At 36.4% G+C, this 12,451-nt stretch overlaps 6 protein-coding genes across 6 annotated transcripts; 2 read left to right on the forward strand and 4 right to left on the reverse strand.

The window, feature by feature from the left end:
• Positions 1-441: 441 nt before the first annotated feature.
• B0P05DRAFT_457572 (uncharacterized protein) lies at positions 442-1,569 on the reverse strand (the record flags this gene model as incomplete). Its single annotated transcript, XM_051573959.1, has 4 exons — positions 442-681; positions 728-751; positions 820-1,416; positions 1,468-1,569. Coding segments are annotated over 4 exons (963 nt in total), but the record flags the coding sequence as incomplete, so codon positions are not given.
• Positions 1,570-3,442: 1,873 nt separating this feature from the next.
• B0P05DRAFT_555225 (NADP-dependent oxidoreductase domain-containing protein) lies at positions 3,443-4,752 on the reverse strand. The gene is made up of 5 exons (XM_051579773.1): positions 4,641-4,752; positions 4,207-4,590; positions 4,064-4,159; positions 3,709-4,017; positions 3,443-3,664 (listed from the first exon to the last, which is right to left on the reverse strand). The coding sequence occupies exons 1-5, from the start codon at positions 4,686-4,688 to the stop codon at positions 3,494-3,496; spliced, it is 1,008 nt and encodes a 335-aa protein (XP_051431690.1). The 5' UTR covers positions 4,689-4,752; the 3' UTR covers positions 3,443-3,493.
• Positions 4,753-5,571: 819 nt separating this feature from the next.
• Positions 5,572-8,757, reverse strand: B0P05DRAFT_555229 (uncharacterized protein). Its single transcript, XM_051579774.1, has 12 exons — positions 8,738-8,757; positions 8,632-8,671; positions 8,437-8,578; positions 8,170-8,374; positions 8,054-8,110; positions 7,914-8,002; positions 7,024-7,870; positions 6,886-6,974; positions 6,662-6,841; positions 6,306-6,615; positions 6,217-6,252; positions 5,572-6,171 (listed from the first exon to the last, which is right to left on the reverse strand). The coding sequence occupies exons 4-12, from the start codon at positions 8,297-8,299 to the stop codon at positions 5,663-5,665; spliced, it is 2,247 nt and encodes a 748-aa protein (XP_051431691.1). The 5' UTR covers positions 8,300-8,374; positions 8,437-8,578; positions 8,632-8,671; positions 8,738-8,757; the 3' UTR covers positions 5,572-5,662.
• A 170-nt stretch (positions 8,758-8,927) lies between these two features.
• Positions 8,928-9,963, forward strand: B0P05DRAFT_555232 (uncharacterized protein). The gene has a single exon (XM_051579775.1). The coding sequence runs from the start codon at positions 9,002-9,004 to the stop codon at positions 9,848-9,850; it is 849 nt and encodes a 282-aa protein (XP_051431692.1). The 5' UTR covers positions 8,928-9,001; the 3' UTR covers positions 9,851-9,963.
• Positions 9,948-10,714, reverse strand: B0P05DRAFT_605560 (NAD(P)H:quinone oxidoreductase, type IV). The gene is made up of 2 exons (XM_051583345.1): positions 10,577-10,714; positions 9,948-10,519 (listed from the first exon to the last, which is right to left on the reverse strand). Exons 1-2 carry the CDS (start codon positions 10,689-10,691, stop codon positions 10,017-10,019), a joined length of 618 nt encoding a protein of 205 aa, XP_051431693.1. The 5' UTR covers positions 10,692-10,714; the 3' UTR covers positions 9,948-10,016.
• A 176-nt stretch (positions 10,715-10,890) lies between these two features.
• Positions 10,891-12,449, forward strand: B0P05DRAFT_555235 (flavoprotein-like protein). The gene is made up of 2 exons (XM_051579776.1): positions 10,891-10,990; positions 11,044-12,449. The coding sequence occupies exons 1-2, from the start codon at positions 10,912-10,914 to the stop codon at positions 12,366-12,368; spliced, it is 1,404 nt and encodes a 467-aa protein (XP_051431694.1). The 5' UTR covers positions 10,891-10,911; the 3' UTR covers positions 12,369-12,449.
• The last annotated feature ends 2 nt before the right edge of the window (positions 12,450-12,451 follow it).

Here is a 12,451-nt window from a genome sequence, read left to right on the forward strand (position 1 = left end):
ATTAAGCCAAGATGGTTCTTCTGCCAAGTTGCTCGGTCCTGGGGTTTGTTTTTCACTGTTATGAGGTTGAAAATAGAGCTGATCTATACTTTTCGTGTTTTCCATCATGACATGGTCTGGTGGTTGGATATAGTAAATAAAATAGACCACAACAAAGCACACAATAATGAAGGCCCAACCGCCAATAATAATATATATAACAGCAAAAGGACCTAGACTTTGAGCAGCATCAGTATCACTCAAGACAGCCACGAGTGCTGATGTCCATAATATACAAGTAAATGAAGCTGTTCTAAAGAAATTGATCTTGCCTACATAACATGGCTGTGTCTTTATGTTGTAACAAATCATCGTTAGCAATATAGTGATTGACAATATAGCACGCATGCGGTTGATATTTGTTGTCGACTCGACTAGTAAAAACACAATAGCCAATAAAAGACCCATGTTTTTGATGAATGCAACACTGATGGACTTGAATGCAATTTCGTTTTTGTTGGGTACCCGTTCATAACTTGTAAGGAAGACTGTCAGTAGGAAATAAGCAACAATGTAGCCAAAAAGAGAGAGCCAGAAGTAAAGAGGTCGAGAAATGTTGGATGAATTACAGCGAAGTGTTGAGCTAAAATCGTTGGATGGTATATTTAGTGACTGACAAGCTGCTGAACTCACAAAGTTTGTCTACAAAAAGTTTTCAGCTCTTATAATTCATCATAATTTATATTACCAATATGGGTATATAGAGTAAAGTCTACTCTTCCATAGAAAAAAAAGAGAAGGAGATAAGAATGTGTTCATTTTCAATGTACGAAAACTTACAGCAACAGGAATGCACCATCTCACCCATCGAGTAGAGATCTTGTATGGGTATCTATAGTTGATAGCATGAACAGTGACACCTAGAACTAGACTAAACATGATTGTTGCAAAAGTCGTCCATAGTGAATATGTGTACCAAGTAGGCGTGCGCATATCAGGCATAAGGCCACCTACATTTAGTATAAAAGAGGCCAATTGAGACGACTGGGCTTGATCTTGACTTGCATGTGTCACCGTAATCAGATCTCTTAAAGGAAATGTCATTAACTGAAAAAACTCTATCACTAGAATTGTGATTTGAATCCAGTTGGACCACATAGATTTGTCCCAATCCGAAAATCTGGTTTCATAGACAGCATTGATATGTTCATCTGTCTCACCAAATAACTTTCTTCGTTCCATATAGTAACATCGTTGCCTTGCAATCAGGTAAAGATTTATGGAGAGCACAAACACAAACAATGCTGCTTGGATCAACATAGGCGAGCTCGTGACTGTTGCACTACTGACTGCACCTACCAAAATAGCAAGTGAAATGACAAAACTGATAATGAACAAAAGTGAGCATATATGATAAAAGCTTGCACTATAAACACGCTGATGTTCATATGAGACAAGGGGTTGTACTATGTCTGTATCTGATTGTACGGGTGGTTGATCTTTTAGCATGGAAGTATCTTTATGTATAATTCTTTTCCACAAGACAATGGATAATGCAACGACGGGTATCTTGAATATTGTTTTTACTTGTGCCAGAATATTATCCACTAACAAGTAAATTTCTTGTTGTTGCCCAACTGCTTGGTTGCCTCGTTGATTAATGGGAATTTTATGTCGTTCCGTATACCAGAAATATATCACAAATGACAAGACGAGTATGGCAATGATGGAAAAGAACAAAACAATGGATACAGTGTTATTATGTGTTGAGGAAAGTGATTGCTGTTGATAAGATGCATAGCCAATGCTTGTAATATTGGTATTCATACTAAAAGAAATGCGCCGTAAAGAAAAAGTAAAAAAGTAAGCCAAAGAGGTGCTTATTTAAATCAAGAAATCACCCAGAAAGGAAATATGTTATTTTTCAAATGCCTATTGAGTATAGTCAACTGGAAAATAATATTCTAGAAGAAAATGCACTAACTTTTTCAGAAAATAAACTGATCACTTTATCGAGCATGCATTATCTACCCTCACAAGAACGTTAATAGTGATGTACTTCATAGAGAAGAAATAACAAGTGTCATCCAGAAAAAGTCATTATTCCAATCGAGCTTCTCGATTGAACTTAAGAACTCCGCCTAAAACAACCAAGTTCACAAAAGCATCATCGCTTAACTGAAGGTGTTGATGTGAGAAAGAATAAAAAAAATATCGATGCTGAGCCTGAGGATCTTCTGCACAAGACACTATGATCTTACAGAGCCTGTAAGATACATGAATTATATTTACTTGAATCGAAGGCAAATAATTTTGTTAAAGACCGGTACAACCAATTAAAGAAAACATGTTTGTAAAGAAATAGACGTATTGCTAGATTAGTATACATCCTAATGAGTAACATTGAGCTTGATTACTAACCATACGACGCTCAATATCGGTAGAATGGGACTAAAAGAAAGCCCTAGTTGGATGCTGAAAACATCAATGAAGCTGTGTTGTCAATGATAATACAAGATGTGCAAGAGGGACCAGATGGTAGCAATATTTTTAACTTCAGCTCATTTAATTATGGTGATCTAGAAAACAGATACTCTGCAATGAGACAGTGGCTCAATATCAAAAATTCATCAATTGTATTATAAAATGTATACAAGATAGAATTAGTTCCGCTAATAGTTTTAAGCGACGATGCACTGGATAAGAGTCTATTACAGTAACTCCTATGGAAACCGCTAAGAGTAAAGACCTCCTCTTTGTGGAAGAGTTTCTTGGAAAAAAAACAAAGACAAAACAAAATGGACGACATGCTACGAGGGAGGTACGAAAAAGGACCTGTTTGATATATAATGGAAATGATTTTTTACTGTCATAATCATTAAGGATAACAAAATCCAATATGTTTCATTAAACTTAAATCCTAAAACGAGAACCCACAAATTTTGTATTGCTTACTCTTCGTTACTCAGTAAGCATATGACAACCTAAACATGCGTCAACAAGGTATTTTTTCAAGTTTCGCACATTTTTAAAGTGATGTCACTTGTCAAACCTTCAAGTAATTTACTGACAGGTAAATATCGAAAGGAGTCGTCTGTCATAGTTCTTTCCGGGGATTATTTGGTAAGAAACAAATCATTCTCCTTTTTCATATCAGCATATAACAATGACATATTGCATGCTTTCAGACCTTTAAATACCTCAACGATATACAAACAACGTATAACTCATTAGTGCTTATTCAAATGCTAAAAAAAGTAATCAGCTATTTCTTGCTCAGATTACTAAAAGAAATTACCTCAGCCTTTACTTTAATCTTATACAATGAGTCTCTATCAATTCTATAAGACAAGAAATAAAGCGATTGAAATGTCGCAAGTACAACAGCCCTTTTTTTAAAGACAGAAGGCTATAGATATTGATAATCTTTGATAAATGTTTTGGGTATACAAATTCGATTTTGGTCAGTTTTCATGCAAGATTAATTTAGGGAATTTATTGCATTACAATGTCTTTACATAGGAATAAGGTCACGAGGAGTATATTTCTCTTCAAGGTATTCGACATCTTCTTTAGACAATTTGACTTCAAAAGCGCCGATAAGATCATACAAGTGTTCTTCTTTACCAATTCCAACAATAGGTGAAGCAATTTCAGGTTTTGTCAACATCCAAGCCAGAGCAACCTATCAAAAAATCAGGCACTTGAAACCAAAACTAAATACTCTACCTGTGAAGGAGTATGACCGAGTTTCTCAGCAATTTCTACTACACGATCAACAATCATGTCATTGACTTCTTGTTCCTTGGCAAAGAGTCTGTTGATGTTAGGATCACTTTCAGTACGAGTAGTTCTACGGTTCTTGCCAGTCAGAACGCCTCTAGCCAAAGGAGACCAAGGAATAATAGCAATACCTGCATCCTTACAGTAAGGAATCATTTCACGTTCTTCTTCACGATAAATAAGGTTATAGCAGTTCTGCATGGAAACAAACTTAGCCCAGCCTCGCTTCTCAGCAATGTTGTTCATCTTTTGGAACTAATTGCATGGTCAGTTGTCAATCAAGACAAAAAATTCAACATACCTCCCATGTATAACATGAGCTGCAACCAATGTACCTGACTTTGCCTGAACGGACCAGGTCATTCAATGCTTCCATAGTTTCTTCAAAAGGAGTGTTCTTTGTGAAATAATGAGCTTTTGTACTTTTGATTCAAATGTACTTACACGATCAGCACGATGGATCTGGTACAAATCAATATAGTCCAAACCCAATCTTTCTAAAGAAGCCTCAACAGAATCAAAGATATGCTTACGAGACAACCCGCCATTGTTGACTTGCTCTTCTCCTGGTTGATTAGTCAGAATATTCAGAGGGAAAAACACTTTAGTAGCCACCACAATACGAGAACGAGGCATGTTAAATTTCTTGATAGCTTTACCAAGGATACGTTCACTTTCACCATTTGAGTAGACATTGGCAGTATCAAAAAAGTTAATTCCAGCATCATACGCTTTTTTGATTAGTTCAAGAGATTCTTCTTCACCCTTAATCCAGCTTTGCCAAGTAGGCGAACCATAAGACATGCAGCCCAATGTTAAGCGGGAGACCTGTCAAAATACAAATTAGAAAATTGGACTTTCTCTTAAAAAACACTTACATGCATACCAGTGTTACCAAAGCGAATATACTGCATTTTGTTGGACATAATTAAGTCAAGAAAGATAATGACTGAAAACAAGAAAAGAAATCGCTGTTCTTTTATAACATTTATTTCACGCAAGAAAAATTTTCTAAATTAGTATTTAAGGTTTAAAAATGTCAGTATGTTTCGTAAGCTTGGCCCATATATGGAAAAAATACCTTTCTCATAAATAAAAGTATGGCTGATAACAAAGAAAATGAAGTATAATCACCCCAGTAAGCTTTGAAGTATGTCAATTTTTTCCACTTCAGTTTACAACAGTTTTTTAGTGATTATCATAAATTAAGGTTCTTATTTGTATAGAAATTAGCAATGAGAGACCTGTTCATAAGACAATTATACACTGACCAGAAATAAGAGTTTGCCAAGTTTTCTTTTTGTCCTTTGAACTCAACAACAAAGATATCATGATCCAAGAGCCCTTCCATATGCCAAGATGATACTTAAACGCGCTCAGTTCTTTGTGGATGATTTGTCGAGATGTTTGTTTTAAGATAATATAAACAGAAAGAAGTCAGCGCTTGGTGGTACAGCCTTTGGTATCAACCACAGCTTGGTATTGGTTGGTCATATTGTGTAATAGTATGAATGTAATGGGAGGATAGTAGAGGAGGTATTCCACTACCTCCTCGTATCTGTGTAAATATTTTGCATATGCCGGTTCATACCTATTACTGATTTACTTCTCTTTTATCTCCCTTGTATTCTCTGCTCTTTCTTATAATCTAATGTAAGTAACAATATAAATATTATTCATGCATCCCATACTATGCTTAATTTTTAGAATTTGATTTTTCAGCGCGATTCTTTTTTTCAATAAAGTGTAGTAGCAACTGTTTTCTGTGATGAGCGTTAAAGCGGACATAATGGCTGTTAAAATAAAGTATTAAACAAAGAGAAGAGAAGAAGCCCATAGCAGTTTTAGCTGATCTGATGCAGCAATCGCTTCTTGTGGCATTTTATTATGTACAGTATATTTATGAGTTCTTTTCATTTGCTTTTAGCAACATGTTCTTGAGGAATTGTTGGATTACTTGTCTCAAGTGTTGAGGCGTCATTTTAGGAGAGTGCTTGCGTACACGATACTCCAGGCATCGCATTACAATATGTTGATTTAGCCCACCAATGATTCCTAGCTTCTCTTCCACTGTAGTTGTAGAAGGTAGCATCACAGATGTCGCTGGCCGACTATAGTAAAACGAAGGCGACATCCAATCAACATGTGCATTTTTCTGTGTAGAAGCAGAATAAAATGTAGGCGACATCGTCGTACTAGGCAAAATAGGATTAGAGTAAGTAGGTTGGTATACAATTGATGATTTTAAAGCGGATGTGATGCTACTCAAAGAAGGTAAATTGTCTTCTTCATCCATATGCATCTTAACGTAGCGATATCCAGTACGAATAGCAAATTCAGGAGGTATAATATCAAGTAACACTTGATTGTTAGTGTGTAGATGTTGAAATGCCTGTAGAATTCCTGGCTCTGTTGTTTCATATAAGTAAAGCAGTGTATGTATGTAAATGTTACCATAAACGTATTCAAGAAAAGAACGGTTACGGAATACTTTTTTTCTTTTATACGTGTGATAATCTTGTGCCAATAATCTGTTTTTGTACTCCAATAGTGCCAGCCATACTGCATCAGCACAATCATTTGCCCTGCTTTTCGATCCCATTTCAATGCCCTATCTATTGACGCCATACCAGTGCTCTTTGTGTTTGCGGCATTATCAAGGCCTACAATCAAGTGCTTTATGCAGCGAGCAACTAAACCCTCTTGCGTTACACGCATCAATCCAAATTCATGGTCTTGAAACACAGCAGCCACCGTCTTACAATCGATTTGGTCAGCCAAAAAGTCACTGCTATTCAGATGTTGAGGTATTGGAAAAACAGACAAAATGATTGCAATTTCCAGTATAGATTGCTAATACGTATTTAAAAAAGGGATCAAATATTGACACCGTACTTACAGGCAGGCTACCAACAAGCAAATAGATCACGCCGATGTTATAGAGTACACGGAATGCAAACAGAAAAGGAATGTCAGATTCTGTTGCATCTTGCTTATGATTTTGTCGATAGATTTCAATTCTATCACAAATAGACTGGGAAAGCTCAAGTGCTTTTGATAAATTTCCTGAAACAGATGGCTATAAAGAACAGTTACAATTTGATTTATTAGCAGTTTGCTTACCAAAGACAGCGCTAGATCACTTCTTGTCAATAATACCGCATTTGCCAAATCAAAAGAGAGTTCATACGATTGAATCGTTTGAACAAGTTCTAGTAGAGATCAAGTTAGACACTACTTGTATAAAATAGAAGATGATACCTTCTTCCCAGCCATCATAAACATCTTCTAGAATCCCCACTGGTGTAGTCTGGCAAGCCCAGTCCCATAAATCGACTAGATGCCGCATACAATCAGCAGCCTTACTGAGTATTTGCAAAGCATGATCTACTCCATTCATACAAAAAGCATTTAATCCTTCCCCTCGATTGTCTTTTGTTAACTTGGGTCTTTTTTCAGAAACCAACGTTGACTCTTTTCTTGTGCGTTTTTTGTGACATTCATGATCTTCATTATAACTTTCTAAGGACGATGTTGTTAATGTTGATGAGGACGAGTCCAAAAAGTTATCCTCAGCTAGCAGCATATTTGGCTTGATAGCACAAATAGGTATTAGACATGATTTTTCTTCCTTGCTATCCAACATACACACAGCTCTATAGTATTGATACGAAAAGCACACAAACTGAGCTGCGACTGCCTTATACTCGGACATAAACACAACATCTAAACTTTGTTGTTCAACCCGTTTTTGTTGTATATACTGAAATTTTTGTATGTGTGTTACAAACTCTGTTTGACTTAATTTAGTGTACCCTGAGCAATCCAGCATGGTATTGGTGAATTGAATCAAGTCCTCCCAAGCATGATTCTCTAGATAATATCGCTGTCCAAGCAGAATGTACTGATCAAACAAGGTGTAGGGGATTGAAATGTGCTGTTTGCCATCGGCTGTCTTGACAGAGGGCTGCGTATCTTGTCCAGTGAGCACAATACGTTGCTTACATAAGCGAGGAAAAAGGTCAGTCACAAGCGTCTTGGTATATTTGCTGCTTTCTAGCTGGTCCATACTTTGGATAGCTAGCGTTAATAGATAAATAATACGCACCTAGTCAAAGTCAATCAATCTTTTCTTGAAACTAGTGACTTACGAGATATTTGTATGTGTGACGGGAATTGTACTGAATGTAATCAAAAAGTATCTGATAAGCTTTCAATGTCTCTTTTTCTTCAAGTAAGGCTATAAATAGAACGTTACATTTGTGTGTGCATGGATTATATAATACGTTACTGGCAATTTTTTCAAGAATAGTTGATTGGATTAACGCAGGCAGAGATGCAAAAAAAGCTATTGTATAAATGTAAGAAAATGAAAACAAAAAACGCAGTTTTGCCTAATAACCGTACAACTTGTTTTTGTATTTTTTGAGGGATCAATATGATCTAAAAAGCCAATGATATAGGCTTCAAACTCTTCATGATCAGCACTGTTGGTTTGCCTATTGTTTCTTAATGAGTATATTCTTTGAGGAACCATATACTACAATAATACAAAGCTTTGTAATGCTTCTTCCATATTGCTCGTTTCAACAGCCTTCAAATGACGCTCAAACTAGAACATGAAATGAATATCAAAACTTTCTGCTTTTTTTTTTTTTTTTTTTTTTTTTTTACCTGCAATTCAAACGAATAGTCCAAATCATTAGTGTCTTGTGTAATTTCAAGCATGATGTATTAAAAAACAGGAGGGGCGAAAGAAAAAAAAGAATGTTTCTTTTTTGTTACAAGCGCATAGAATAAAAGAAAGAAGAAAGGTAAGCTATTGTCATACACCATCATCTTATTCCGAGGTCTGATTACATTTTAGGTTCCGTCGTTTTCCCATCCAGAATCAATTGATTATGTAAAAGAAGGTTAATTGTTGTAACACAATTAGATCATTTACACTATCGAGATCGACTAACTCTATTGTTACAAAGGAAATTTACAATCTCGGGAATTACTAAGCTACAAGCTTAACAAATACATGCTAAAGGATAATCGTAAAGACTTCATGTCATCAAAGAAAATCTATAGTCATTCTAATTTCAACGCTCAGTAATTTACCGAGAGATTGAAATAAATGACATCTTTTGATATTCTTTTTTCTTTACTTTGCTTTAACATGGAAGACATACTTTCACCGACACATGCATTTTTTGATTTTGACTTTTCAGAGTTCATTGACAAGAATTTTGATATGTCAAACGATATTATTCCGAATTGTACTTCACCTTCTCTTATATCAACTATATCGTCCAGTTCTCGTCAATCAGTAAATCCTCCAAGTCCTCAGCTAGATAACTCACTTTTATGGTCAAGCATCGAGGAGCTTGCTTTTAAGACAACAAAAAACGACACAAACACATTTTCTTGTCTTGATATATTTATTAAAGAGCCTGATAGTGATCTCGTAGAATTGGTTCAAAACAGTGAAACAGATTATGCTTTGTTCCAAAGCCTAATCACAAGTACTTTGAATCAAAATTGCGAAACACAAATCGCACAAAAGCAAACACCACAGCACTTTACGCCTTATCCGCAATCGCAACAAGGAAGAAGGAGAAAGACGGATGACCATAATTACTTTACACAGCCTATAAAGAAATCATCACTTAGCAGATTTTATGATGACTCAATGAATGCACATTTACTAAGAGAATTACTTCGCCAAACAAGCAATAAACAACAAGAAATGATACTACATAAAGATGCAGCACCATATTATCACTTACCCACTCACATTTATCCATCCAGCACATCTTATTATACATCAAATCCTTCAATTTCTAAGCCATCATCATCATCTAGTTATTATAAAAAATCATATACGCCATCTAAAAAAAACTACCATCCTTATTATTATCGATCTAATCATAGTAGTAATCGAATGGCACAATATAAGCCCATCATGTACTCTTCGGAGCTGACACAGGCACAATTATTAGAAATTCAAGCCATTTCAAGGGCTCAACAAGACTTTATTCGAGCTAGAGAGCAACAAGAGGCAGAAAAAGAGATGATGATGAAGCATCAACATAAGAAATGATTCAATGATTTCTACTATTATCTAAAACTATATAATAAAATATAAGGGAACAGAATTTGTTTCCTAGTATTGTAACCGTGTTACAAGAAATAGGTTACCAAATTACTTTTTATTATGTGTATGTATATATATATGTGTGTGTGTGTGTGTGTGCATTGAAGTATATTTAAGCAGTTGTCTTTCCCTTGACATATGTAGCAACAACTTTTCCAAAGTTTTCTCCTTGAGTACGAGCAATTTCAAGCTCTTTTTGAGTAGGTTGTCTACTACCATCACCATTGGCTACTGTACCTGCACCATAGGCTGAGCCACCAACAACTTCAGAATTATCAAATAAATGTGCACTAGCAAACCCAAGAGGGACATAAATCATACCATGATGAGCAAAGTAAGTCACTGTCGTTAAGGCGGTTGTTTCTTGGCCACCGTGTTGAGATGCAGTACAAAAGAAAGTACCAGCAAATTTACCAGCAAGAGCACCTGTTGCCCATAATTTGCCAGTGGCATCTAAGAGCGCCTTCATTTGAGCAGGCATAGTACCGAATCTTGTAGGGATACCAAAAATAAGACCATCTGCTTCTGTTAATTGATCAACCGTGATGATGGGCAAGTCAGGTTTAGCTGGTGCATGCATCTTTTGAAGAATTTCATCAGACAAAGTTTCCTGTACTATAAAAAATAATAAACATCAACGTTCGTTTCTTTTTTCTTTTCTTTTTTTTTTACCTTGAAAGATCTTGGCATTGACACCGGATGCTTCAAGGCCTTGCTGAATTTCAACAGCTAGCTTGTAAATATGATGATAAAGTGTATAAATGACAATATAGACAGTAGCAGGCATATTGTATGTTTAAGAAAAAAAAAAAGCAGGAATCATGTCATGTCAATTATATTTCTATTTTATTTGCTTTGTCTTGTAATACGAAAAAATATCCACCTCGCTCAGTTTTTATTTTACTTCCAATGTTTGTTAGTATCATGGAAAATTAGACACAGCATTCAAATTTTATATCTAGAGATATTTGTCCTTTTCCTTTCTTTTTATCGACTCAGTTTGCCTTATGAATAAGCCTGTAGTTTACATAGTTATTTATTCATTGTACCAACATGTGTACAAGCTTGCCTTATCTGTAAAGCATGGTAAGGGCAATCAAAGCCAGATCAACTCCAACTTTGCATTTTTTTTTAAATAGGATTAGAAGAGCAAGGCGTCAATGCCCAAATATTTCAAGTAGCTGAGACATTAACAGATGAAGTACTTGCTAAAATGGAAGCGCCACCCAAACCTGATATCCCCATTATGACTGTCGAAAAACTTTCAGAACCTGACGGTATTCTCTTTGGTCTCCCCACACGCTTTGGTACCATGCCGGCTCAAATGAAGACGTTGTTGGACGCCAGTGGTGCTCTTTGGGCCAAAGGTGCTCTTGCTGGTAAATTTGCTGGTACTTTCTTTTGTACTGCATCTCAACACGGTGGCCAAGAAACAACTGCCTTGACAGCTGTTACTTACTTTGCTCATCACGGTATGCTTTTTGTACCTTTTGGTTACGCTCATCCTTCCATTATCGATAAAAATGATGATCAGGTTGTAGGAGGTAGTGCATATGGTGCAGGCACAGTGTCAGATGGTGATGGATCAAGACAACCTAGCTTGGTTGAATTGGATATTGCAAAGCAGCAAGGTGCGAATTTTGGAACTGTGGTGGGCTGTTTTGTTAGAGGACGATATAAAAGTGATAATGTCAATCAAAAGGTTGCCGCTGTTGGTGAGACAAGCAGCAATGATGCTACTGGTAATACTCCTACTACAGAGGCTAGTGGAACTAGTACTAGTGATGCTGGTGCTACAAACGCACCCGCCGAACAAGGTGAAAGGATATCAGGTGCCACTAGAGTTGGAGACTCAAACGCTGGAAAAGTTGCAGGTGCTGGCGTTGCAGGTGCTGGAGTAGGTGCTGCAAGTGCATTGGCTGCTTCTAGGTCAAAAAGTGATACGAGTGCTGATAAAACTACTGATATTGACAGAACTACTGGCGTTACAAATACACATAATACTAATGTCCCTAACGCTCCTGCCAATACTAGTATGATAAAATCTACAAGTGATAAAAATGCTATTGATGGTCCCAATACGTCCTCTGCCTCTGTTCCTCCTAATACTACTACTGTCAACACAGATACGGATCTTGCCACTCCTGAAACCGCAAACAAAACAAACACCCCAACCACTACAGGAGCAAGCACTCATGTGGGCAATAATCAGAAGAGTACTTCAGGTTTAGGCTTAACTGCTACAGGTCCTACTGATTCTTCTGGTATCGCCAATCAGGACAAGACTAAGCAATCATCAGCAGACTCAGTAGTAAAAGCAGCAGCAGCAGCTAGTGATGGAAAAGATCCTACCAAAGTAGGTGCTGAAGCTGGTGCAAATGCAGCTAGCTCTGCAAACGCTCTACCCAATACTAAAAAGCCAAAGCAAAGCAAGCTAAAGAAGTACTTTTGTTGTGGATTTTAAAAACAAGTTGATATGGTTTTAATGAATAATAATATACATTTTAGTGAAATATATACAAAGGAATAAATAAGATTATATATAAT

Source organism: Gilbertella persicaria, assembly GCF_025201335.1.
Source record: "Gilbertella persicaria strain CBS 190.32 chromosome Unknown B0P05scaffold_42, whole genome shotgun sequence".
In the NCBI taxonomy this organism is placed as follows: Eukaryota; Fungi; Mucoromycota; class Mucoromycetes; order Mucorales; family Choanephoraceae; genus Gilbertella; species Gilbertella persicaria.

What these genes read in the sequence shown, in the direction of transcription:
- B0P05DRAFT_555235 (XM_051579776.1), top strand. Translation starts at nt 10,912, where the DNA reads ATGAATAAGCCTGTAGTTTACATAGTTATTTATTCATTGTACCAACAT. An exon ending in TGCCTTATCTGTAAAGCATG is followed by an intron (nt 10,991 to 11,043) that starts GTAAGGGCAATC and finishes TTTTTTAAATAG; the next exon opens with GATTAGAAGAGCAAGGCGTC.
- B0P05DRAFT_555229 (XM_051579774.1), bottom strand. Translation starts at nt 8,299, where the DNA reads ATGGTTCCTCAAAGAATATACTCATTAAGAAACAATAGGCAAACCAAC. An exon ending in TATTCTTGAAAAAATTGCCA is followed by an intron (nt 8,003 to 8,053) that starts GTAACGTATTAT and finishes TTCTATTTATAG; the next exon opens with CCTTACTTGAAGAAAAAGAG. An exon ending in GTATGGCTGGCACTATTGGA is followed by an intron (nt 6,253 to 6,305) that starts GTACAAAAACAG and finishes AAAGAAAAAAAG; the next exon opens with TATTCCGTAACCGTTCTTTT.
- B0P05DRAFT_605560 (XM_051583345.1), bottom strand. Translation starts at nt 10,691, where the DNA reads ATGCCTGCTACTGTCTATATTGTCATTTATACACTTTATCATCATATT. An exon ending in CAATGCCAAGATCTTTCAAG is followed by an intron (nt 10,520 to 10,576) that starts GTAAAAAAAAAA and finishes TATTTTTTATAG; the next exon opens with TACAGGAAACTTTGTCTGAT.
- B0P05DRAFT_555232 (XM_051579775.1), top strand. Translation starts at nt 9,002, where the DNA reads ATGTCAAACGATATTATTCCGAATTGTACTTCACCTTCTCTTATATCA.
- B0P05DRAFT_555225 (XM_051579773.1), bottom strand. Translation starts at nt 4,688, where the DNA reads ATGTCCAACAAAATGCAGTATATTCGCTTTGGTAACACTGGTATGCAT. An exon ending in TTGGTAACACTGGTATGCAT is followed by an intron (nt 4,591 to 4,640) that starts GTAAGTGTTTTT and finishes GTATTTTGACAG; the next exon opens with GTCTCCCGCTTAACATTGGG. An exon ending in AGATCCATCGTGCTGATCGT is followed by an intron (nt 4,160 to 4,206) that starts GTAAGTACATTT and finishes TATTTCACAAAG; the next exon opens with AACACTCCTTTTGAAGAAAC.